Genomic DNA, 23,334 nt, shown 5'->3' with positions numbered 1-23,334 from the left:
TAGGAATGTGGACAGTTCGTCAGATATGAATGACGAGCCACGATCCGAATGTACATATGCAGGCATGCCAAACAAAGAGAATAACTCACACAGACATTTAATAACTGTAGACGCACATGTATCTACGCAGGGAAAGGCAAACGGAAAACGAGAAAACTCGTCAACGATGGTAAGGAGATACCGGTTTCGAGTAACAGAAGGTAGAGGTCCTTTAAAATCGATGCTAATTCGTTCAAATGGTTGGGTCGCTTTGATGAGCGTAGCGGGGGGTGGTTTGTAAAACTGCGGTTTGATGGCGGCGCAAACCGTACACTTTGTGGTGATGTCCTTGACATCTTGGAGAGAGAACGGCAGGTTTTTGGAAAGAACAAAGTGGTGCATTCGAGTGATTCCAGGATGGCACAAGGAATCGTGAATTTCTTTTAATTTATCATTGCCGATCACATTGGCGCATAGGTTACGCGATAAGGTGTCAGCAACCAGATTGTCTTTTCCAGGTCTGTAGCTCACATCGTAGCTAAAAGCGGAAAGTTCCATTTTCCATCGCTGAATTTTATCATTTTTTATCTTACTTTTCTGCGACGAACCATACATAAAGGAAACTGACCGCTGGTCAGTGATAAGCTTGAAGTGCTTCCCGAAGAGATAATGCTTCCATTTACGGATAGATTCAACGATGGCGTATGCCTCCTTCTCAATAGCAGAGTGATTCTTTTCGCTCGGTGTCAGTGTTCTAGAAAAGAAGGCCACCGGTTGGCCGTTCTGAGTCAGAGATGCAGCAATGGCTATGTCTGAGGCGTCAGTCTCGACAACCAATGGTGCGTTGTAGTCGACTGTCACAACCATGGCGTTCTCTAACTCCTTCTTTAAATTTTTGAAAGACTGTTGCACACGCTCCGGTAAGGGGAAAGTCTTATTTCTGACAAGCACACTGATTTTGTCAGAGAAGCATGGTATCCATTGCGAATAATAAGCAAACATACCAACAACACGTTGTTGGGATTTAGCGTCATGTGGATGAGGGAGTTCACGAATAGGTTTCATTCGTTCAGGATCTGGTTTGATAATTCCTTTAGAGACTTCGTAGCCCAGAAGGCGTATTTGTTTGGCTGCTATGATGCTTTTCTTACAGTTAAGGGTAATTCCATATTTTCTTATTACTTCAAAGAAAGATTTGAGGTTCTGGTCATGCTCACTTTGGGTAGTCCCACAAATAGTGACGTTGTCGATGTAAGCGTAGGTGCTACTTAGGTTCTCAGACTTGATTATTTGGTCAATAGTACGTTGAAAACATGCTACTCCGTTGGTTACACCGAAAGGAATACGACGGAACTGAAACAGCTCTCCGCATGCTTCAAAAGCCGTATACGGTTTATCTTGCTCACTGATTGGAACTTGATGGTAAGCACTCAATAGGTCTAAGGTGCTAAAGACAGTATGACGGGAAATTTCTTCGATCATTTTATCCAGTCGCGGTAACGGATACGCGTCTAGGTATGTGAACCGATTAATGGTTTGACTGTAGTCCACTACCATGCGTCTTTTGTGGTTTGAATTTTTCGTGACCAGTACTTGAGCCCTCCATGGAGAACTCGAAGGTTCGATTATACCTTCATCCAATAGTCGATTAACTTCACAGCGGATAAATTGTTCATCGTCCGGATTATAACGTCGCGATTTTGTAGCAACAGGCTTGCAGTCGGGTGAGAGGTTAGCAAAAAGAGGAGGTGACTCGACCGCAGCAGCAGGTAGACCGCAGAGGGTGAATGGACCTCGGTCCCCACCGAATGTGATTTCAACTTTGTTATGTAGACCAAGGAAGTCATGGCCTAGCAGCAGGTCAGCACATAGATTGGGTAATACCAATAGTTTGATCTTTTTGTAAACGGTGCCCCTGTAATCGATGGATGCGTAGCAGTAGCCTCTAGTTGAACACGTCAGAGAGGTAGATGCCATGGTAATCACAGAATTGTTAGCATATACCTTCCAGCCATGTTTACCAACCACCAAAGGAGATATGTAACTGCTCGAACTTCCTGTGTCTATGAGGGCCTGAAGCGATATCCCGTTCACCTTTATGCTGGTCACCGTGCGAGACAAGCAGTTCGGGGCCGCAGCAGTCAACAGGGAAGATAAGGCCGAATCCGTTGTGCAATTTGAGTGACACTTTACAGATTTGGATCGACAAACACGCTGAAAATGGCCTGTTTTGCCACATGATTTACAAACTGCTTCTCTTGCGGGGCACTTTGACCGTGGATGTCTGGAACGACCACAAAAGTAACATATCTGAGAACTGATTGACGAGAGATAGGGTGTAGAATCAGGGGAGTTTGAGTGTGAAGGGATAACTGTAGATGTCTGTAAAGGTGCTGCAGCCGCAGAAAATGATATCGCCTGGTTATGTGAGTATGACTGAGCTTGTTTGTGGGCCAATTCTAATGACCTGGCCAATTCATGAGCTTCATCGAGAGTGAGTTCGTTTTGAGCTAGAAGTCGTTCTCTGATGGTAGTAGACTGAAGTCCGTTGATTAGAGCATCGCGTACACTTTCGTTTTGATGGTCAATGGCGGACACCGCCTTGAAATCACAATTTTTGGCCAAGGATTTAAGCCTCTGAACAAACTGATCAACATCTTGACTGGTGTCTTGTTTGCAAGTTTGTAGAAGATGGCGAGCATAAATTATATTCTTAGGACGAACGTACAACTTTTCAAGCGTACTGATAGCTGATTCGTAATCTGGACAGTCAGCGATATAAACGTATACAGGTGCATCCACAAAATGGATCAGAGTTTCCAGTTTATTTAGATTGGGCGATTCGACAGTGCCCAGAAACGTTTGGAAGGTTCGGAACCAATGATTCCAACGCGTTGTTGCGTCTGGAGAATTAGGATCTGCGTCGAAATACTTGGGTCGCAGCAACGGTTCCATGGTATTCTTAGACAAGTAAATTGTTACGAATAAAATATCGATTCTGATTGAGCGCGAGAACAAGAATGAATGACGTAGAATGAATAGCGCTTTACTTGTCTGAGAATAGACGTACATAAGCTGAAAATGAAGGCGAAGGCATGGTTAATACGAAACGATGATGTAAGCACAAAGAATATTCATGACAGTCACCTCCTGGATTTTCATCTCTGATGGTATACGGCCATGTTGAGGTCGTTTAGCGTACTAGCATCAGCATTCCTGACTTCGAATATTAAAGGCAGCTAACTGGACCGAATTACGGGGTCCGAAAAGTGATTCCGAGGTTTCGGGCTGTTGCTGCAGATGGACGCGCACAATTTGCTGCTAGCGTGAAGCAAGACGAATGAACCTGTCAGGTTTAGTTCTGGGATTCGCATGAGGCTCACAATGAGGCTGGAGTGGAGAAAAAAAAAGAAATAAATGTATAAGAAAGTAGGCATGAGCAATAGCATATTTTTGCTTACTCAGCTTGGTGTATACGGCAACTAGGGCGATTTAGCAAATGATACGACGCAGCAGCCGACGTGACAGTATTTCCAGTTGCAAACTTCATGGTTGTAATCGGTTTGGGATACTTGAGGCGCCCACACATGGACAAGAAGATGATTAGGGACTTCACCGAAAGCGTTTGACTCCAAAGTCTGATAACAAGGCGCCGAAAGGGTGCCAGCATATTACTAGCCGGTCAACTTTTTGGGACCATGCCTTCAAAGACTTGTGGCAAGTGGAACCTGTTTCAAAAACGCTTTGTGAACTGCTCATAGGCAACACTCGGTTATCGAATGAACCTGTTTTAGTTCTGGGATTCGCATGAGGCTCACAATGAGGCTGGAGTGGAGAAAAAAAAAGAAATAAATGTATAAGAAAGTAGGCATGAGCAATAGCATATTTTTGCTTACTCAGCTTGGTGTATACGGCAACTAGGGCGATTTAGCAAATGATACGACGCAGCAGCCGACGTGACAGTATTTCCAGTTGCAAACTTCATGGTTGTAATCGGTTTGGGATACTTGAGGCGCCCACACATGGACAAGAAGATGATTAGGGACTTCACCGAAAGCGTTTGACTCCAAAGTCTGATAACAAGGCGCCGAAAGGGTGCCAGCATATTACTAGCCGGTCAACTTTTTGGGACCATGCCTTCAAAGACTTGTGGCAAGTGGAACCTGTTTCAAAAACGCTTTGTGAACTGCTCATAGGCAACACTCGGTTATCCCAATTCGAGAACGCTCCAGATTATCTTGAAGGACTTTCGGTTTTTGTTTGGGACTGAGGCCCTAAAATCGGCCAAGGCAGCGGCAAAAATTCAGCGAATCAGAAAATGGAGTCAGGTTCACGGCATCACGTCTAAATAGTTAAATTTCCTCTTGACTTACTCATCTCTAGACTGGAAGTTGAAAAGCTTACCAACAAAGACGGTGCTCCCTTTAGATGCATGTTAGACGCGTCAACATTTGTGACGCGTATTTGGAGGACCGAATAAGCAACAGGATGGTAGTCACCATGGGCACTTTTGGAATTAGATTTGGCTGAGGGTAGTTTGCTGACGGGCACATCGAGTTCTGAGCGTTTCATTTAAGTGTTCCATAGTACACATTACTTATGTTCATCAGGTGATACATCAGATTTCGTCGTGATAGTGATAACATCTCAAACGTGTGAATTGCTTATGTCAAGGAGTTGCTTTGTGTAGTTTCACCTTTTTCTATTTTACTGCAACTCAGCTACTTCCTAATTTTATCAGCGTTGCCCACGAATTCTGCCAGCAATCATTCACATTTATACTGGCTTACTTTTTATTCTTGTTTAACAGCTGGACGTCTCTTGTCAGTTGTACAGGGTTGTCAAGCTATCATGGTATTTTGCCCAGTTTGACCAGAAGATGGATTCAAGGTCTAGTCGATGGCACCATTGAGGCCCCTGGGGGTAGTACAAATCAACAATTCACCACAGCCATATTGTCCTTCCTTTATCATCTTGCCTGTTACGAGGAAAACGTCGGACCAGGTATGTGTTTTTTAATATTTTACCCTGAGCGTCACTACCATATGCTTTTTAGGCAATACACAAAATGCCACACTCAGTTCCAGTGGTGTGTTAGACACAATGTTGCAGTTGATTGCCTGGCACACTTCTCGAAACGATTGTCTGAGTTACGTCACACGCGCCGTTCGAGTCACGGATCAAATACTGATGAGTATCGCCACCAGTCGATTGAATGTTGTGAATATTCTCGTCAATCGGCTTAGTTTCGAGGTCGACCTGGTCTTAAAAGCTTCCAGTGATGGGAAGGTAGGTTTATTTTTCTGTATCTTAGTTGCCAATGATTTATTTTGTTCCGCAACTCAATGTTTTACGTTCTCAGACGCTGGTTGATTTTCCTTTACCCGTAGACTGCCCTTTTAAGAATACAGTCTGTATTTTATTTAGCGTGGGAGATAGATGTTGGATGTTTTGTCCCACATAGATTTCGTGTAGTAACCGTCAACTAACAGAACAGTAGTATAGTGTGAGCCTCTATTTCATGGGTCAACATGGCTAAATTACACTTTTTCGAAGACCTCGCTTGGAGTGTTTGTTTGTCGATACGATGCATCCGCCTACGGGACTGGTAAGCCGTTTTAAAAGAGAAGTCAGCTCTTTGTTTCTGAGCTCCTCTTCGGCTTTTCACTTTTCCCACCTGTTATTTGTGGTCGGTGGTGACTCTAGATTTTTGAGTTTTTAGGACAGTTGATCCATCTGTAATGTTGGTACTGTAATTTTCTGCAACATTTCAAGGATTGTAACCTTCTTAGGGTAGTCAGTCCAACAAAAAACTATCTCTAAGGATAACGAAGAGGCTGGTTGCACAGTTTGCTACCCAGTCTTGCATTAAAGCTATTTAGTTTGTGAAGTATTTACGCCTGTCCACCCCTGTTCATGATTCATAAGGAACTTTTGACTATGCGATTTACAGAATGGAGTATGTTTGTTTGTGGGCGGCATGGAGGAAAAAATCAATAAAAAAGATCCAAAACGTGTTGCTGAGATCCTCTCAGTACAAATGGTTTATGATCAGATGCATGAATTCCCCCAGCTCTTGAGTGGTGTCCTAGCTTTGTCGTAAAGCAGACAAAACGACGTCGGGGATCATCCCTAGAAACTCCTCGTGGACAGAGTAATATCTATACTTAGCTAAGACCCCCTTTGGTAGTTTGCACCGCATTGATATCTTAAACATGATAGAATAGGATGTGCAAACAAAGAGTCAACTGGTGGCCGCCAACCGCGATTCGTTGACGAACTTGGGGTGCTGCCATGGAAAACCATGATTGACTTCCAAGCTAGTGGACAGTGCACCCATGATCTATCTTTTGACTTAAGTATACTTCAACGGCAGCTTTTGCCAGGAGACACTCCTTACTTTAGCCGGTAGTTGTATCGAGTACTCTTACTAGTGAACTTTTTCAGCATTCAACAGCTTGTCCCTCCTCCGTACCGGGTTTCGCCCACTTACTTGGATGACAAACCATTTCATTTTTTCACAACCAGATTCGGCAAGACCTTGGTCCCGCCTTGAATACACAGCGCTCTGGTCTAATGAAGTCCATCCTAAATCTACTGAAGCGCCTTTGTTTGGATACGGACTGGGGGGAGGTGATGCACACTGTTATGGAGGATACACTTCCTGATATTTTGCGTCAGGTATTCCTCAATGGGTCCATTCATTTCACCCCACATTTGGCACTGTTTGCAATGGAAACGATCACCAACTATCTATATACATACCCTTCGCGAATATCCTCAATGCAGGTGGGTCGTCTATTCATATTGTTCAACTTTTTGTGGGCACGTTTTGTTAAAAGTGGTGGGTATCCGTTTCCCAGTTCTAGTAGTTATACACAGATTTTATGATGAGTTGATACTGAAAACTGGTCGTCCGCTGTTATTTTTACAGTTAATCCCTTACAGAGAATAATAACAAATCAATTGTGTGGGATTTCGCGCTTAAATGAGATGATCGGAATATGACACTTTTCAAGGGACCTCTTTTTCCTAAGAATAAAGTTCAGTAGCGAGATGTCAGTATCCCTAACAACCACTAAAATTAATGTATCTGAATATCTTGTTCGAGAAAGACACCTGCGTGCTTGATTCACAGGCCTTTGCACACCTCACCCGACAAAACCCAGCACAAATAAAGTCTGGCAAAGGAGTTGCAGTATACTCCCCACCAGGCTTGGTTGCGTGTCATGTCTTATGGTGTTTCCAAATATGTGCAAATTGACTCACGTGGAATGCAGCTAATATAATGATAATAAAAATCGTTTAGCTGTAACACTCGGTGCCTAGCTTCCATGCCACCCGAAGGAAGCAGGAGTACTGAGATACTATCGGGTTGCCCAACTTTAGATAGGTGAAGTCGAGATGCTTGTATCCAACTGAATTAGGAATTATAGGCCGCTGATAACTTTAGAACTGCTCCTTTTTGACCTCCTTTCGGTCTTATTCTCTCAAACTTACACAGGGTACAGGGCATTCAGATGGATGCAATGTGGCTCAGTGCAAATCAAATGATGCATTAATTGTGGTGCTCAGAATGCCTTCGTGTTAGTTCGATGTGACATACCAGTCTGGAAATGGTTGCCAAACTAACGCTGTTCTAGCAGTTGTCTTCCTGGACGTGATCTGTATGGTTAGCTGGCTAATAATATTGATTTCCAATGATGCGATCAGAACGGCCACAAAAGATTGCTTCATCATTCAGTCTCAACTAAAGGTGTACAATGATAAGTCAAATCAGAGTCACCTGTCAACAGTTGTAGAAACACCGGATGCGTCTGCGGACGGTTTGCGCGGGCTTGAAAGTGGTGCTGAGCCATCAGATCGCAAATTGAAAAATCCTTAGTATTGGCTAGGTGGAGAACATATGACGAAATGAGTTAATTGCCCTTGTTGTGGACGACACCGTTGACCGAAGGAACGGAGTTCACCTGAGAAGGGATCACGGTGTGGCACTGAACTTTGACGTAATTACACTTGACAGAGAATAGAGAGTTTCTCAGAGGAGGGTACTAACCGGTACAAAATGCTGGGTAAAACCTTCCTTATACGGACTGACAACAAGATCAGCCTTTGACCTTGCGAATTCGGTCAGTGTTCTGTCACTAGAGGTCGATGCCCTCCATTGCGTATGCTTGAAGGCAGCAGGAGCCACGGTGGTGCATGCGGCAAAGACTATTTAGATTACCTAGTAAAGCAGTCGACTACCCCGAACGACCAACGGTCGACTGACGCAGAGCGCTGCAGAGCCAATCAAGAGATAGGCCAAGCACAGTCGTGCACAACATAACCAACAGTGCAACACTTACGCCGGCAGTTAGCGACAGTGTTTTTGCGCTATTGATCCACCAGGCACAAATTGGAGTATCCCTTGAGCCACTTGAAGCTTTCGTCTTGAGTTCGGGAGGCCTGATAGCCACAATTGCCCCCTATCCTAGGCTCGCCTTGGCGTCGTTCGTTGCCAGTTTGTTGTTAAACCGCAAAACACTTCAGTAATGTGACGTGTCACCTGTCTATAGATCGTGTTGTCCGCGGACTATCCTTTTTGGAACCGAAATAAGATTTCAACTTGGGCTTGAGTAATTTCTTTATTCCCGGGTTTGACTATATCCGCTTTTGTTTGTGGCAATGGTGGATGCCTTTTATTATATATGGAATAGCCTAATATTAACCTAAATGTTGTGACCCGAATTCGCACATTATCGCTTGCCTGACAGCACCAACTGAATCAACATGGACACTACCTCATGTCACATTAGTTCATTTCGAATCCATTAACTTATGGAGTGTGAAAATCGCACAGGTGCGTCACTTCTCGCTGTCAAAACAGATTTTATTGAATAAAGTATTAGTCACTAGTTTCAACTACACCTTGAGTCCTCACTAAAACTCCTCTTTACCAGTTCAGGCTGGAAACCACATGTAATTGTGAAGGCGTATTTTTGTGGCCGTTCCACATACAAAACAAAACTAGTCATCAACCAGTTGAGACCAGCGCATCAGTCCAAAACACCAAATTCTCAGTGAATGCCACATGAAGTGAAATCCTAAGGAAGTCGTTGTAATCAACCTCCAACCTTGTTTGCCGTAAGATTTAGTGGTAGTTTATGAGCACACCTTCAAAAGTTCAACTTCATGTGTAAAATTGTATAGCCGGTCATTTTGTTTCATGGATGAGGCCCAGAAACTACTTGATATTTTGAGGGTTTTGTGGACAGGGTGGATGTTAGAAATCACGGCTTTAGTCGATTGTGTTCCAGGGGTTTCAGGGTTAGTTGCCAACTTCAACCAATCACCTAATAGCTCCATACTACTCCATATTGCCTCTTACGTGGTGAATGATCATTTCTTTAACGCAGTGGCCCATTCCACGTTCGTCGTTTGATTGGAACTTCTATAAAGAACGAGATTCCGGTTATTTTTTCATCTTGAGGACAGGGTATTTTCATAAAACCCTTGATGTGTTGTTTTTTATGTTTTTTTTTTCAGGATAAAAATGTTACTACAGACATTTTAACGGCACTAACTAGCCAGCCGCTTCCGCAGAACCGTGACTTTCTTGTGCAACTTCCTGGCTTGTTCAACACTTTGGCCTTGAATGCCCGTGGAATCGAGGCAATTCAGTCTAGTGGCGTTCTTTCGAAGTACCTTGAAACCCTGGTGTCACCGGATTATCTGCCGACGATGAAAACGAAGCGTGTGCGCGATTTTCTATCTCAGATATCGTACAATCTCTCCTCCAGTACTGGGCAAACTCTGTCCAATAGTCTGACCGCGAGTCAAATGAGCAATGCAATACAGGAATTATTGCGCTCACGCAGTGAACTGAAAACTCCGGTGTTTCAAGGTCTGGTTGCTGTGAGTTCTTTCTGGCAACAAAATATACACACTATGTTGAGTACGCATACGGAGGACGATGTTTTAGTCAGCTTTTTTCTGGTTTCCTTCCTTTCTGGCAGTGTATGAAACGCGTCGTGGAAATCGGTCGGATGCAACCTGCAAGCCTTGTTGTGGAACCTATCCGGTGCGTTTCGGACACGCACACACTGGGTACTGATGACAACACCAAACTTACCAATGAACCACCGGATTCCACTGTTTGTGAGCATTTGGGCTCCGATTTACCCTGCCTAACGGGAGTGGCACTTGGTCGCAGCATCGATACGTCCCAGGCTGCAACCTCCACCTCCGGTGGCCGAGGCATCGGGGAACCCGATGGTATGCTTGAGGAGGATGTGGTTATGCTGTCTGGTGATGAAGATGAAGATGGTGACGATGATCACGACATTGACGATGTGAGTCGTGCAACGCAAACTGCAGCGCATCAACATCGATCTGTCAATACGAGACTGATGGATTCACGATCTACCTCGCCCACTGCCTCGCTGAACTTGAAGGAAGACCTTGCCCCAACCAGTCGTCCTATCACCTCGCTGGCAGACGGCTCACCTGTTCCTGCTTATCATTTTCTATCAGACTTCATGTTAAATACAGTATGTGCCATTCCACTTTACTTACGGCTTTGAGTGTTTCTGACGCAACTGTCTAATTGTGTATTAATGTATCCATATACATTTTCCCATTGTTAAAGATTACTAAACTGGATCGACTAAAATAGACCTTTTCCGAGGTGGGATGCCAATGGACATTCTAACAGTAGTCCACTCTGCGAGCGTAATCCTTCCTGTTAAAGAAAAGCTTTGTGTATAAGACTGACACTTGACGTGGTAGCTAATTAAAAATTATTTTGCCGTAGTTCAGCTGTTTTTAATGCTTACCTAATACGAACTCTCGTTTATAGCCATTTCGTTTTCTCTGCTTCAAGTGTAAATTTCTGGAGAAGCTACTTCCATCCGTGCTGCATGTAACGGAAGCTATGTGTCGACACTTCATGAGCCACGGTGGTCTTCAAGTGCTATGTGACCTTTTACGAATGCCAGGGCTGCCTTACGATTTCCCGGTTTCGGCAAGCTGTGCCTCTCTCTGCAAGATTTTCGAGGATTTGGCGAACTCCATATACCTCAACGATGTGATCGCCCCCCTGTTTCAGGTGCGTCGCTTTTTCGTCCAACCATGGTATTGTTCAAAATATTTCTGTCAACCGTGTAATGACCTTTCACAACGAGCTATCCGGCATTGTGTGGTTTAGTTTAATTTGAGGTTTTGGGTGTCAGTTGTTTTTTGAAAGAAAGAGATTAACTTCATAACGAATTCAGACTGGAAGGAGGTCCTAGTCGAACATGTAACTACCGAAGGAAGTAAATGTACCGTTTTTGCTGACGATGGCTGTTGTTGTCTGTTGGCTTAGCATACCGCGACTGTGGTTCGTCTTTGTTATAGCGTTGTGACGTTTCCAACGGTTTTCATTATTCACAATGTTATATACTTAGCCTTCAAAAAGCTAGGACATCATCTGTGTCAATTCCTCCCACGGATTCGGTTAGCGTACCTACACACCTACTACCGGATATTTCCCTCTTGGTGTAAATTATGAGCACTTAATTTGGAATAGCTTACTCAGTTTTCACCGCTACAACAATTCTACCGATTTTCTCACGTTTCTTTCTTAATCGATTTTAAGCACTGACGACAGCGAATGTCACCGAGTTCACTCACTGGCGCTATATTGTATTTATGTGGTATATGTCTTCGTGAACAGTCAACAACACACGTTGTTCACTGACCTTGCCTTCCCAACCGCGATTTTTTTAGAATCATGTGATACTTATGGGCGTCAGTGGAATAAAAATGTCTCGCTGATAGGTAACTTCTTAGAAGCAATGGTGTTCTACCGCAGTCTTGCGGTTTTTGACGAGGAATACGATATTAACAAATGAACTCAAGTATGGATTTTGTTCGGTGTTATAACGGTTTTTACGCTTTTCATTTGTGGATGAATGTCGCTTGCGCTATGCATGCGGGACTGTCCACTGTCGGGAAGGCAATGGGTCGAAGTATAGTCTGTATGTCGGAAGTCGTACATCCTTTCTTACGAACGCACTGATGAGCTTATTGTTCCTGTTACATAGGTTGTACACTGTGCCGTAGGGAGTCCAAATCGATACCTTCTGATTTGTAGCCGGGATTTCACCTCACAATCAGCCCGAGGCTAATCCCGCTAGCTTTGTGATTTCATTCAGTCCATCGTACGTCTGAGTACGTACGTACTACGCACGTAGTAGTGACTCGGTGTCCTGTTTTTACCACCCGTTCTGTAACTGTTTGCTCTCATTGGGCGCGTGTGGGACATAATTATTTCTGGCCGTGGCGGTTATTCCTGCCCCTTATTTCTGTTCAACCCAGTATTCTTACTCCGCCTGATCTAAGCACTCGGAGGTATTGCCATAGAATTAAGATGTTTCGCTGTTGTACATGCGATCTTTCAATTTGCGTCCCACTTTTGTCACGTGAATACCAAATCCGTCGATTGTGCGTGTAAAACTTTATTTTGTGTGTCTGTGAATGACGAAAAAGAATTCAGACTGCAATGTTTTTCAGGCCCCACAATTGTCCCTACGTAGTTATCACTGCTTTTTGCGTACAAAGTGGTAGTAAATCGTATTTTTCTTCAATTTCTCGGGTACTGTTTTTTCTGAGATGGTGAAGTTGGATGTGCTGACGACAAACGATTTCTGTTTAGGATGCAGTTTTGAATGCTCCCTTGGTCGACCATATTTATAACAACTGATGTAGCAGTGGCCCGAAATGCCATTAGAACTCCTTTGGGTCGATGAGGAAAGTATTTGTCTGATCGGTGGATTCATTTCATATACTATTTCTTCAACATCTTGGTTACAGGCATCACTTTTGTGTCACGATGTCTCTAGTTTTCAATAGACGGCAGCCTAGAATTACAGGAATGGGTTAACCCCGAAGCAGAGGAATCCTTAGAAACCATAAAAAACTCCCGTGAGGCCAAATGCTTGTCAACTCTTGATTTAAAGGGGGAGATTTTTGAGAGGGGATGGAAAGGTGTAAGGAAGCAATATAGGGAATTTAAGGAGCCTATATAGTTTGGCTGTTGTCATAAAGAATTTAGTGGAGTGAAGTTCAGTTCGGTAACGAGGAGTAACTACTCTATTGCTCTGACTGGCTTTCCACAGATTTAAAAATGCACCCACGAGATAACTTTAAGGTGAACGTGCGAGATACCGACCAAGGAACTGAAGTTTTAAAACCGATCTCCTGTCTAAGTTTGAGCAGTATATGTCTTGACCCATGTGTTCACTTCCGATGGTATTTAATCGATGCACCGAAAACACGCCAGATTCACACTGTTATCTATTCTGTAGCATAATAGCTTAATAATGTCTCACTGTCCGCGTCCTCCTTGTTATCCCCCAAAACTGGTGCTAAGGCTGATTGTCACACACCCTTCTAGCCATCTGCCACATGGAATTATCACTGGTCGTTTGGGATGAAGAACAAACCTTACTTTGTACCCCTTTATCGTTTCTGTTCGACGTCGTCCTTCAGTTTACATAATCTGTCGACTTTCATCTTTCCACTTTCCCAAACAAAATTACTCGTCCATTGCGCCGTGAATTGACTTTTCTGAGCACCACATTTTAACTAAACCTGATTATTTTTTATCCGCTTCTGTTTGACAATTTTACATTACTTTCCTGTCTTATTCTAGTGCCTAGAGTCGTCGCTAGAAAAACTGGCACCCCTACAAAACTCTCAGTTTACACTAACATCCCTTCTGTTGCGCGAATACATGGCTAACGAGCATGTCCTGCTTCACGAGCTTGTGGTCACTGCCTCCATAATTTGTATCATGGTACAGATTATAGACCACTTGAAGTCTGAATTACGCCCATCGTTGGCTGACAAATGGCTAGTTCGGAACGTTCTTCACTCCTTGGGGTGAGTGGACCGCATGTTTGTATTGGTTCCGTTGCATTCTTTATTCATTTATTGTCTAACAGCTATTTCGACACATCTTGATGGACATCTTCGACTAGCGTTTCATCTTATTTGTCACAGAATTCGCCTTGCAGACCAGCCGATCGATTCATACCACAAGTGTGAGTGTCTATGATCTGGTTAGAATATTCTGGAGCTAGGACTCAAAGCTACCGCCACAGGAGTTACTGGTTGTCAGGAAAACAAATTCAAAATTGTGGTTATCCACGATTTGGAAGTGGGCCTAACCCGCCTCATAGTATGGAACAATCACGTTTACGGCCTAAAAAACAGATCATGAAGGATAATGAAGTAGGACTTTGTGTGCTTAGGTTAGAATTTCGGTGTACCGAATCCTCTCCAGCGAAGATTAGGGGGATTGAATTTACCAGACATTCGGAGTGGTTGCGTGTGACTTTTAAACGTTGAAAGACGGAGATAGCCGACAGGTTTTGAATTTGAGTTTTTGTTCTCATACTACGGGATTGAATGGCTTCACATGCCCGAGTTTATATCTCATACGAATGACAATTTAGGCTGTTAAGTAAATCACCCAAGGCGAGGTCCAAACGAGCTTCGAATCGGTCCTTCATTTACAATGTTCTCCGACTGAATGCTCAGCACGTATGCTTCTTACTGTTTCAGTTGGGCTGATTTAAAAATATTTAAATATTCCGAAGCTTTAGTTGTTACTGCTGAAAGACATTGTATAGTGCACGGTGGATTCTCGCCTCGTGTATCTGATAGAAATGCGGGTTGGTTTCCAGTAACTGATCACTCCTACTACTTTGTGACCATTTTTAAGCACTCCACCGTAATAATATGCTCATGGGAAAATTTACGGACTTCATATAACTTCGCAAGTAGTCAAACTCAATGAATGGCTAAACCAAATGTACCATCTGAAATTGATGAATCGTTCATTACGAACAACCGGTAGATTTTTTTCGGAATTCCCCAGTGCTACACTGCCCCAAGCAGAGTGGAATCGATAGTTGGCCATTTTAGCCAATCCGAAGAAATCCCTGAATTTTATGCTCTGAGATAAAAAATACAACGCCCACATTGTTTAGGTGAGCACACTTACAACTGAGACTCTCATTTTACTTTCAAACGAGCGAAGTTTCAGCAGATTAAAATGACAATCCTGTTTGCCTATTTTATCGATAGGGTTTCATTACTCTTAAAACACTACTGCATTCTTATGAATGTACCCCACTGATGTACTGTTGGCGTTATCCATATCAGAGACAACGTTTTGATCTCAACACAGACGGACTACACGGGAGCTAGTAAGGTTTCGTAACTAGTACACCTTTGCCACACCCATACGAAGGCATGGGTGCATGCATCTTATGACGTCCCATCTTAACCGGGACGTCACTTATTTCTTATCGTGGCTATATCTTGTGTGGTCGGCAGACATGACATCGAGCGAGGGACCTGGGACGTCCCAGAACCGTTACTGGTGCTGAATGGCGTCAGCCAATTTTACTGAGACAATTAGAAGGTGATGTTTCGTCGTGTACCGGGTAAACGGTAAACGTTCAGTATCGTAATCTGCGGTGGTTGGGCTTTGTTATTCCTGTCGAATGATCGCCTGACGAGACGAGAGTCGTTCCCTATTTATCCTCCAGAATGTCAAACTGCGAAGTGGACAAGTGACTTGGTAAAATGATATGAACGTTCCTACAAACTTTTGAATGCTGTTGGTACGATCCGCCTTCCAGAAATAGGGTACACCCGGCTCTCACTGTGCATGGATAAGACGTTGCAGGATGGTGGCTCCTTATCATTCGGGTTACATCACTCGGCTCATTCAGAATCTATTTGGTTACGAAAGTTCGAAGGTCGCCCTCTCGAAGGGGAGGCTTTTTGCCATGTAGTTTTGCAAACCAAAGCAGCATATGCTTTCCTCTCCGTGGAAACTGCACCGCACTTGATTTTTCTGAAGCCGCCCTTTTGTTCGGAATTCCCTCGGGCGATTATGTCGTGCACTCTAGGTGAATGTCCCAGTATTCTTTCGCATAACACCTAGGCACATTTACTTTTTGCTTATACGTATGTGGAGTTGACTGGACGATGTTTCTTTTCAGGCGACTCTATTTAGGCGTTTCTTGGGAAGCTTGTATTCTACTCAAAATTCTTTATGGAGACAAAGATATCACGGAGGCAGATATAAATCCACAAGAAAGAATGGACACAAGTGTACATCCGCCAGCGACGTGCACAGCCGACAGAAACCAGGCATCAGACGAATCAGGTTGGAAACCGGAAGACGATACCACCGGTCAGTGGAGACCTGTCACAGAGACTAGTCCGATGCCTCAGTTTGTTGAGGCACTTCACATTTACTCAATACTGAGACCGTCCAAGATTCCTACTTCCGGTGACAACAAGAATGCTTTTCTTCATCAACGACCTGGTGAGTTCCTGTTTGTTCAGATAATCTGGCGACAAACTGGCCTTATTTACTCACAAGTAATTTGAATGGTTTGAGGTCCATGCACGGTCCCGACTGAACCTCACAGTTTTCATGCGTGTTTCTGGATACCTTGCGGAACATAAATTTTAGACATTTCCAGTTGCGACTACGCTGGCATTCCTAGACTGGATCGCTTTGTTATAGTTTCTTTTGCTTGGTTACCGAGGTTCACTCATATGTTTAGTTTTGAAAGCCTGCAGAAAGGTAGCCTTATTCTGACTAGATAAGCGTCTTGTGCTTCTTTTGACTTTTACCAAATGTGCAGATATGTGCGTACTATTATTTTTCCTATGATCGTGGAGACTTCCATTAATTTCTGGTCTTGCTCGTTTGTTTTCTCTGTCGAATACGATGTTTTTTTCCTGTTTGATGGATAGACGTCATTTGGTCACTGAATTATTGTCGCCAACGAGCATCTCTTTCACATACTAGGTGGTGTTCGCTATCTTTTTCAGAGTTAGCAAAAGCCACGCATCGCATACTTCACGTGACCGCTTTTCTAATCAATTCTGTTACGGAGCTTTGTACGTCTTGGAGCCGGTTCTTTGCGAATCGCAACCAACTCAATTACCGTCGCCGTCGCATGACACTACTGCCAAGCGAACAAATTCCTACCGCGCGAAAGTATGCCGCGTTGTCGGAGATTTCACAGGTAATATCCGGGGCTCTTGCTTGGGAACCAGCTGTCACCACTACTCACCACCCCGCAGCCCCCACCCTGATATGCGCAATGCGCTATTCCTCCATCCGCTTAACCAACGTGCTCCTGCATGATGCCAGCCAAAAGGGACCTCAAGGTGGTATGATGAATGTGTTCTTCATGTTGAATGGAATTCGTCGTTATTTCGGGTAAGTGCATACTCATACTTTGGGGCGAAGTTCTCGTCCCGGGCTTGAGTCCCTTTAAGGGTTTGAGACTTAGGTTTCCGATTGTCTAACTCCACTCTTGACTCTCTTGCTGCGTTCATCCAGGTCTAGGCAATATGGTTCCAGGCGCTTCAGCCCTCTTGCTTCTGGATTTTTTGTTTAACGGCGCTCACCACATCTTATAGGTCACCGTCGAGGTTCAGAAGTCACCTGTAAGTCTTCCTGTCACTGGGAGGCGTTGTGCATCAGTATGAAAGTAATAGCCAGACACTGGTGCTAAATTTGTGCGCTTGAAGTTATTATGACAATAGTGACAAGCGAGTTGAACTGTCCATGTCCACTTTACTGCTTACTTAGTCTCTGGGTGACTCGTGGACGATAAGGCAAAGTAGCTTAAATGTACGAAAAACAAGGACCTAATTATGCGGGTACTCAATCACAGCACTTTCTCAGCATTTGTCTTGAAGCTCACTTCGTTTCCAAGGAAGAGGCTTCAAAGTAGGGTTTATGAACGCAGACTTTGTTGACAGGGATTATCCTACAATGAATCCGTTTATTCTGGATTGTATGGAGTTCAGGTTTTTTGCAGGGTTTTCTGATTGGTTTAAATTTAGGAGTAGTTCGGATGTGGCTTCTACAGGACCGTAACTACCCGTCGCTCTGTATAGGCACGTTATCATGCCGAGAAAGGCTTCCAGTGACATAACAAGGTGCCCCCACATAGGGTAAGATGACCACTTCTCTAGGTCTATCGGAACGCCTCTATCTTGAAATTGAGAAACTTCGCACGTCCGTTGATTCTGTCATCATTTCTCCCCACACCACAGGTGGTTTCAGGCGTGTGGGTGGAAATAGCATGTATTATCAGATAAATGGTTCAGGGTTGATACTCATGTCTGCCTTCGATCCGGTCGCCAATTCCCTTTTTCGAAAGTTGTTCAAGCAAAAAATACGTGAGCGATACGAATTTTTAAGTGCAGTACTCCCCCGTCTAGGAAGCTTTTTATGGGAAGGGCGGAAGGGTGGTTAACAGTACTGCGTGCGTTTGTCACCGATAATAAGTTTTCTGAGATCATAGACATTAATATGTACGTTGTAATTCTTTGACTTCCCTACCTGATGTGTGCTTTTGCTGCTCTATTCTTATTTACAGACTGTTCAAAGAGTTGGTGAAATTCGACTTAACGGATCCCAAAGTTCGAAGTGAGTCAACTCACATTGTTGTTTTTTTTACTTCAACGCTGGACCAATCTACCTGTTCCGACAGAGGGTACATGTGTATATTAGAATTTAACTCCCGTAACTGTCAGAACAGGATGTATGTACAGACCCGTATTTCCTTCGTGGATTTCAAGGTCGAGAAACCTCAATTGTTTGAAAGATGAGGAGTAAGCAGTTGAGCTCTCACAAAAGGTGTGCACAAACATGGGGTTATCTCAAAGGTAGGTCCGTTGCTGGGAGAGCTGCTATGTAGGCGGTATTGTATCTTACGGACACACGGGGTGGTCTCCCCTGTTCTCAATGAGCCTGTTGTTCACCAGTAGAGCGGGTGTATTTTCAGGCTGCAGTGAAAACTGACAGGTGATTGGTAAGCGCTCGTCTTAACCATGAAATTCAGATGTGCTGTTTTTGGCACCGTTTATTCGGTTTTACTCTATTGCTCGACGTTGTTCTCACATACAAGGGATATCATTTTATCCACCCAGTTGCTCCGAGTTTCAAAATGTCCTCGGGCGAATTGCGAAACTAGCGCTCGCGCCCCATGCAGTTACTGCCAGCGAGATCGGTATAATGTTACTAAGAATTACTGGATTCAATCAAATCCTACGTTAAAACCAAACTGGTGTGCAAATGAATTTCGTACAGTTTGGGTTCAAGAAGAACATGAGGTTAACGCAACTACGGGACTGTACTGACATGATGAGACACATTAAGGAGGAACCCAGTCATGCTCTGTCGAAGAGTTTTTAGCAACCAAATGAGGAATATGTTCTCTTTGGAAGAATGGAGCTACTTCTTAAGTATCGTGATCACAATAGTAGTACATACCCAAGGCTGAGCAATGGGCCACTGACATATTTTTATTGAATTTCGATCTTTTTTAATATATGCCGGGTTTGCATCTGAATATGGCAACTCCCGTACGACAAGTGGTTGCTTTCGGCCACTCAGCGGATAGTCTGAGGCCAAAAATAATGGTGGTCACAGCCATTTCCCACACTTTATTTCGATGGCAAGATTGCTTAAAGTGAGATAGACTGGTCTTTGTATTGTTCAGTTACTTGGGAAATCATAGGACTTCCGGATCAAGGTTGCCGGATTGTCATATGTTGTCACAAGACATAACACTCAAAACTGAACGGTGAACACATGGGCTTGTGCAATGACTTGGTGTTGATCGATCTAGCCTAATGAGTACCCACAATGGTACAGTTGTTGAAGCGTCACGGGCTGTCACATGCTCGGTAGAGTTACTTATCTGCTTGGACACGGGATTGATAAACACATTATTTCCATGGAACCTTCATTTGTTTATTTCCAACGGATTATTGGTCTCATGTGTGTCATCTTTGATCGATGAGCAATCAGTCTGTGGTTGAAAATAGACGTGGTTACACCGTTGTGGGTATTTTTACGATATACCTGCAAATATTTGGCAAGTAATATGTTCCATTTTGATCTTTTTATTCTAATAAGATACTGAGATGCGATAATCTTTGATCAATATTACTTTAGTTAATCCAGAAAAACCGGGTGGTAAATTAGCTCTCATCCAGTATTTTTTCAGCACTGTCGATCTGTCCTCACCGATGGTTGATTCCTTGCAGGTTTGCAGCAGGCCCTGCACAAATAAGGCTTCCAGCGAATTGTGCAAAATAGTTCCTTGAGTAGAGACTGATAGATTTGCGAATGGTAGTGAACAGTGATTTCATTTAGTAAAACTGTCAGTTGAATGTTGTGACCGGCGAAAACAGCTAATGTTTCTCAACCATTACTCAGTGTGTATCACATTTTGCTTACCCTTCAGTGCTTTGAAGTTTTTGACAGTAAAGAAGGGATCCCTTTCGATCTTGTGATAGCCTGTTGCGGTCCCGACTGTCGTTAACATAGTCCTGGATTTAAGTCGAGGCTGTCATAGACTGAGGTTTCCGGTGCACCCATAGATTTTTGAGGTGTGCGCTGTTTATCGATCCAGACAGGGACGACATCCGCACAGTACTTCTCAGCTTTTCAGCATCAACTGACCTACCCTAAGGATGAAACTTCCACCGAACATGGACTGTTGCTAGGCTACTGTATCGCGTTCAGTTTTATTTTTGTATCCAAAACTCTTCGTTACTGTGAGAGGCAGGTAACTTGTGAGCGAGTATGCCCTAATTACTCGAGCATAATAAACACTTTATCTCGGTACTACTACGAACTACTAAGCGGGCGACCTCTTATTGTTTCTTTGTATTAGTTGTAAAAAATGTTGAAACTTGTTCAAATGGTTGCAGAGACTGCTGTTGACGATGCGAGAATGTTTAAAGCATACCCCTAATAGGTTCAGCTGGATGCACGTGACCACAACCTCGCTACCTAAGTATAACTTTTCTAAGATCTTTCCGAGTTAGCCTCAGGTGCATCGTGCCAAAGATGAAGGTGCTTCGTTTTCGTCAATATCACACATAGGGATAACAATATTGAGACCACTGTGGGCTCTGACTTTATGCATTTCAGTCATTGCTTCTGTTAAGTCAGTTCTCTGGACAAGTGAAAAATCTTGTTTGTTTTGTTGACAGACTGTATTTCATTTGGTTGATATTGCCATACTGTAGAAAACACGCTATGCACGCCAACCCAAACATGGGATGTCAAAGGCTAGCTTTCCTGCACCAACCGCAGATACCTTTTAGAACTGCATATTGTGTACTACAGTGGTCTGTTGATAAGTAATTCGACTGTATGATCCTCTTGTGTTATGGGATTGCGTTTAACTGGAATTATGTTGTGCACAATGTGATCAGTGTTCCATGGTAGTCAGACTTGGTTGCTTCTCTTCTGCCACTAACGATACACCAACAATCTTCCTTGTATCGTTTTCCAAATCATTCTCGTTTGGACGATCCTCCTGCTCTGGCATAAAAAAAATATACTTAGTTCACACCGGAATAGTCGTGCCGGGACAAAGAGGGAGGGCCCTTTAAAATTGCGAGATATGGGAACGCATGCGTTGAATTCGTCAACCTACCTAACTTTTGATTTTTCTCCGTTTCTCTCCTTACAGCTTCGTTAACCGAAACACTTGAGGAATGGCTTGTCTGTGCTGACCGGATGAGCAGTACAGAATACATAAACACGGAGCTAGCTCGATCTTCTGACAATGATATAACTATGGTTGATCCGGAGCGCTACATTAAGGAGGTGCATCGTTGCATGCTTTTCCCATTGAATCAGCTATGCATTAGGAAGGATCTACAGGTACGTGTCTTCCATTCTTGTTAGTTTGAAACTCTACCCTCAGTGATTTCGAGGCTTATTCTTGTATGGTAAACTCCATCACTGATTGCCGAGTCCAACCTCATTAATTTGAAGCTTTTTATCTGTCACACATAAACTATGGTGCTTGTGAAAGTTTTCCTCGTTTTGAAATACGGTTCACTTTTTTTGAACCACCGCTTACGGCGAATTACATGACGTTCACGCAGTGCTTGACAAAAAATTAGTTTCACTTGGAGAAGCATTTGAATATAAAGATAGGATTATGTTTACATACGGTTCACTTTGAACCACCGCTTACGGCGAATTACATGACGTTCACGCAGTGCTTGACAAAAAATTAGTTTCACTTGGAGAAGCATTTATTTGTAAAGATAGGATTATGTTTACAAACTTCTGGGGCATACCCTGTCGAGCAAGTGTAGTTAACAGAACTGATCGATCAACAGAATCGAAGGCACCCTGGAAGTCAAGGAATACCAGGATTGTGGAGCGTCTGTACATGTGGCGTTGCTCTAACACCTGACGGAGTGTGAAGATGTGGTCAACGCAGCCTCTGCCCGGTCGAAATCCCGCTCGATTCTCACGAGTCAAGACTTCGCGTGCCGCCATAAGACGACGAAGAATCAGTGACGCCAGAAGCCTTGTCACAACAGACGTCAAGCTAACACCTCTGTGGTTGCTACATTCACTGCGAGTACCCTCTTTGAAAATGGGTACCACTATCGATTCACCCCAGTTGTCTGGGACGGTCTCCTTCTCCCAGATAAACCCAAATAGGCTAGACAGGCACTGATTGAGGAATCCACCGCCATCCTTGAAAAGAGCAGGTGGAAGGTCGTCAGGACCAGCAGCACGATGACGCTTGAGTAGAGAAATGCATTCGGACACTTCTGAGACTGAAGGCGGCTCCATATTTACGGTCCACCTTCCTGTTGAAGGCCGGATTTCTTGATTGGGGGTAGCAGGTGGCCAGCTGAATTGCTGTTCGAAGTACTGTATCCAGCGGTCCAAACGTTCTGCTTTGCTGCATATCAGGGAGCCATTTTGGTCCCTGACTGTTTCACTGACACGAGGTTTCCGAGGACCAGTCGAACGAATCAAGTGGAACAATTTGCGCACATTCCAGCATTCTTCGCATCCTTCATTTCTTCGACCTTTCGGGTCCACCAAGCTTCTCGGTCTGCGCGGACACTCAGTTTCAACCGGCGTCGAATGATACGCCGGGTGGAGTTGTGGTGGCGACCAGGTGGGATCTGTCGCTGGGTCTTCACAAAAGACACGGTTCTATCAGAGATCCAGTGCTTGGATGAGGTTGGCTGGGTTGTACCGCAAGCAGACGCTCCTGCTTTGAGCAACGCGTTGGATATTTTTTCCCAGTGGCCGTTTATATCCGACACCGTACCGTCCGGCAGGCATTCGAGGAGCTGTTTCTGATAGTTTCGTTTGGTTTCTGGATCAACTAGCTTCTCAATGGCTAAGCGAGGTGTGCGCGATTTGCGTACCCCTGAAGAGCGCAATGAAAAGTAGCAGCGTACAAGTGCATGGTCGGAGTCCACGCTGGTGTTCCAGAAGGA

At 44.0% G+C, this 23,334-nt stretch overlaps 2 protein-coding genes across 2 annotated transcripts in view; one reads left to right on the top strand and one right to left on the bottom strand.

Annotated features, from left to right (window-relative positions):
* The window catches only part of T265_01385 (hypothetical protein), a gene marked incomplete at both ends in the record, with an annotated part of 79,509 nt that overhangs the window by 5,480 nt on the left and 50,695 nt on the right, over window positions 1-23,334 (top strand). The window contains 11 exons of the mRNA XM_009165411.1: window positions 4,790-4,983; window positions 5,036-5,268; window positions 6,508-6,768; window positions 9,508-9,876; window positions 9,978-10,511; window positions 10,844-11,068; window positions 13,658-13,887; window positions 16,023-16,351; window positions 16,867-17,260; window positions 18,432-18,481; window positions 21,546-21,739. Of these exons, the coding sequence (XP_009163675.1) occupies window positions 4,790-4,983; window positions 5,036-5,268; window positions 6,508-6,768; window positions 9,508-9,876; window positions 9,978-10,511; window positions 10,844-11,068; window positions 13,658-13,887; window positions 16,023-16,351; window positions 16,867-17,260; window positions 18,432-18,481; window positions 21,546-21,739 (3,013 nt within the window). The remainder of the gene's footprint in view (window positions 1-4,789; window positions 4,984-5,035; window positions 5,269-6,507; window positions 6,769-9,507; window positions 9,877-9,977; window positions 10,512-10,843; window positions 11,069-13,657; window positions 13,888-16,022; window positions 16,352-16,866; window positions 17,261-18,431; window positions 18,482-21,545; window positions 21,740-23,334) is intronic.
* The window catches only part of T265_01386 (hypothetical protein), a gene marked incomplete at both ends in the record, with an annotated part of 10,867 nt that continues 9,608 nt past the window's right edge, over window positions 22,076-23,334 (bottom strand). The window contains 2 exons of the mRNA XM_009165412.1: window positions 22,076-22,823; window positions 22,880-23,264. Of these exons, the coding sequence (XP_009163676.1) occupies window positions 22,076-22,823; window positions 22,880-23,264 (1,133 nt within the window). The remainder of the gene's footprint in view (window positions 22,824-22,879; window positions 23,265-23,334) is intronic.

This window comes from Opisthorchis viverrini (genome assembly GCF_000715545.1).
Source record: "Opisthorchis viverrini unplaced genomic scaffold opera_v5_15, whole genome shotgun sequence".
In the NCBI taxonomy this organism is placed as follows: domain Eukaryota; kingdom Metazoa; phylum Platyhelminthes; class Trematoda; order Opisthorchiida; family Opisthorchiidae; genus Opisthorchis; species Opisthorchis viverrini.
The sequence above is the reverse complement of the archived record's forward strand: the minus strand, read 5'-3'. Positions and strand labels throughout refer to the sequence as shown.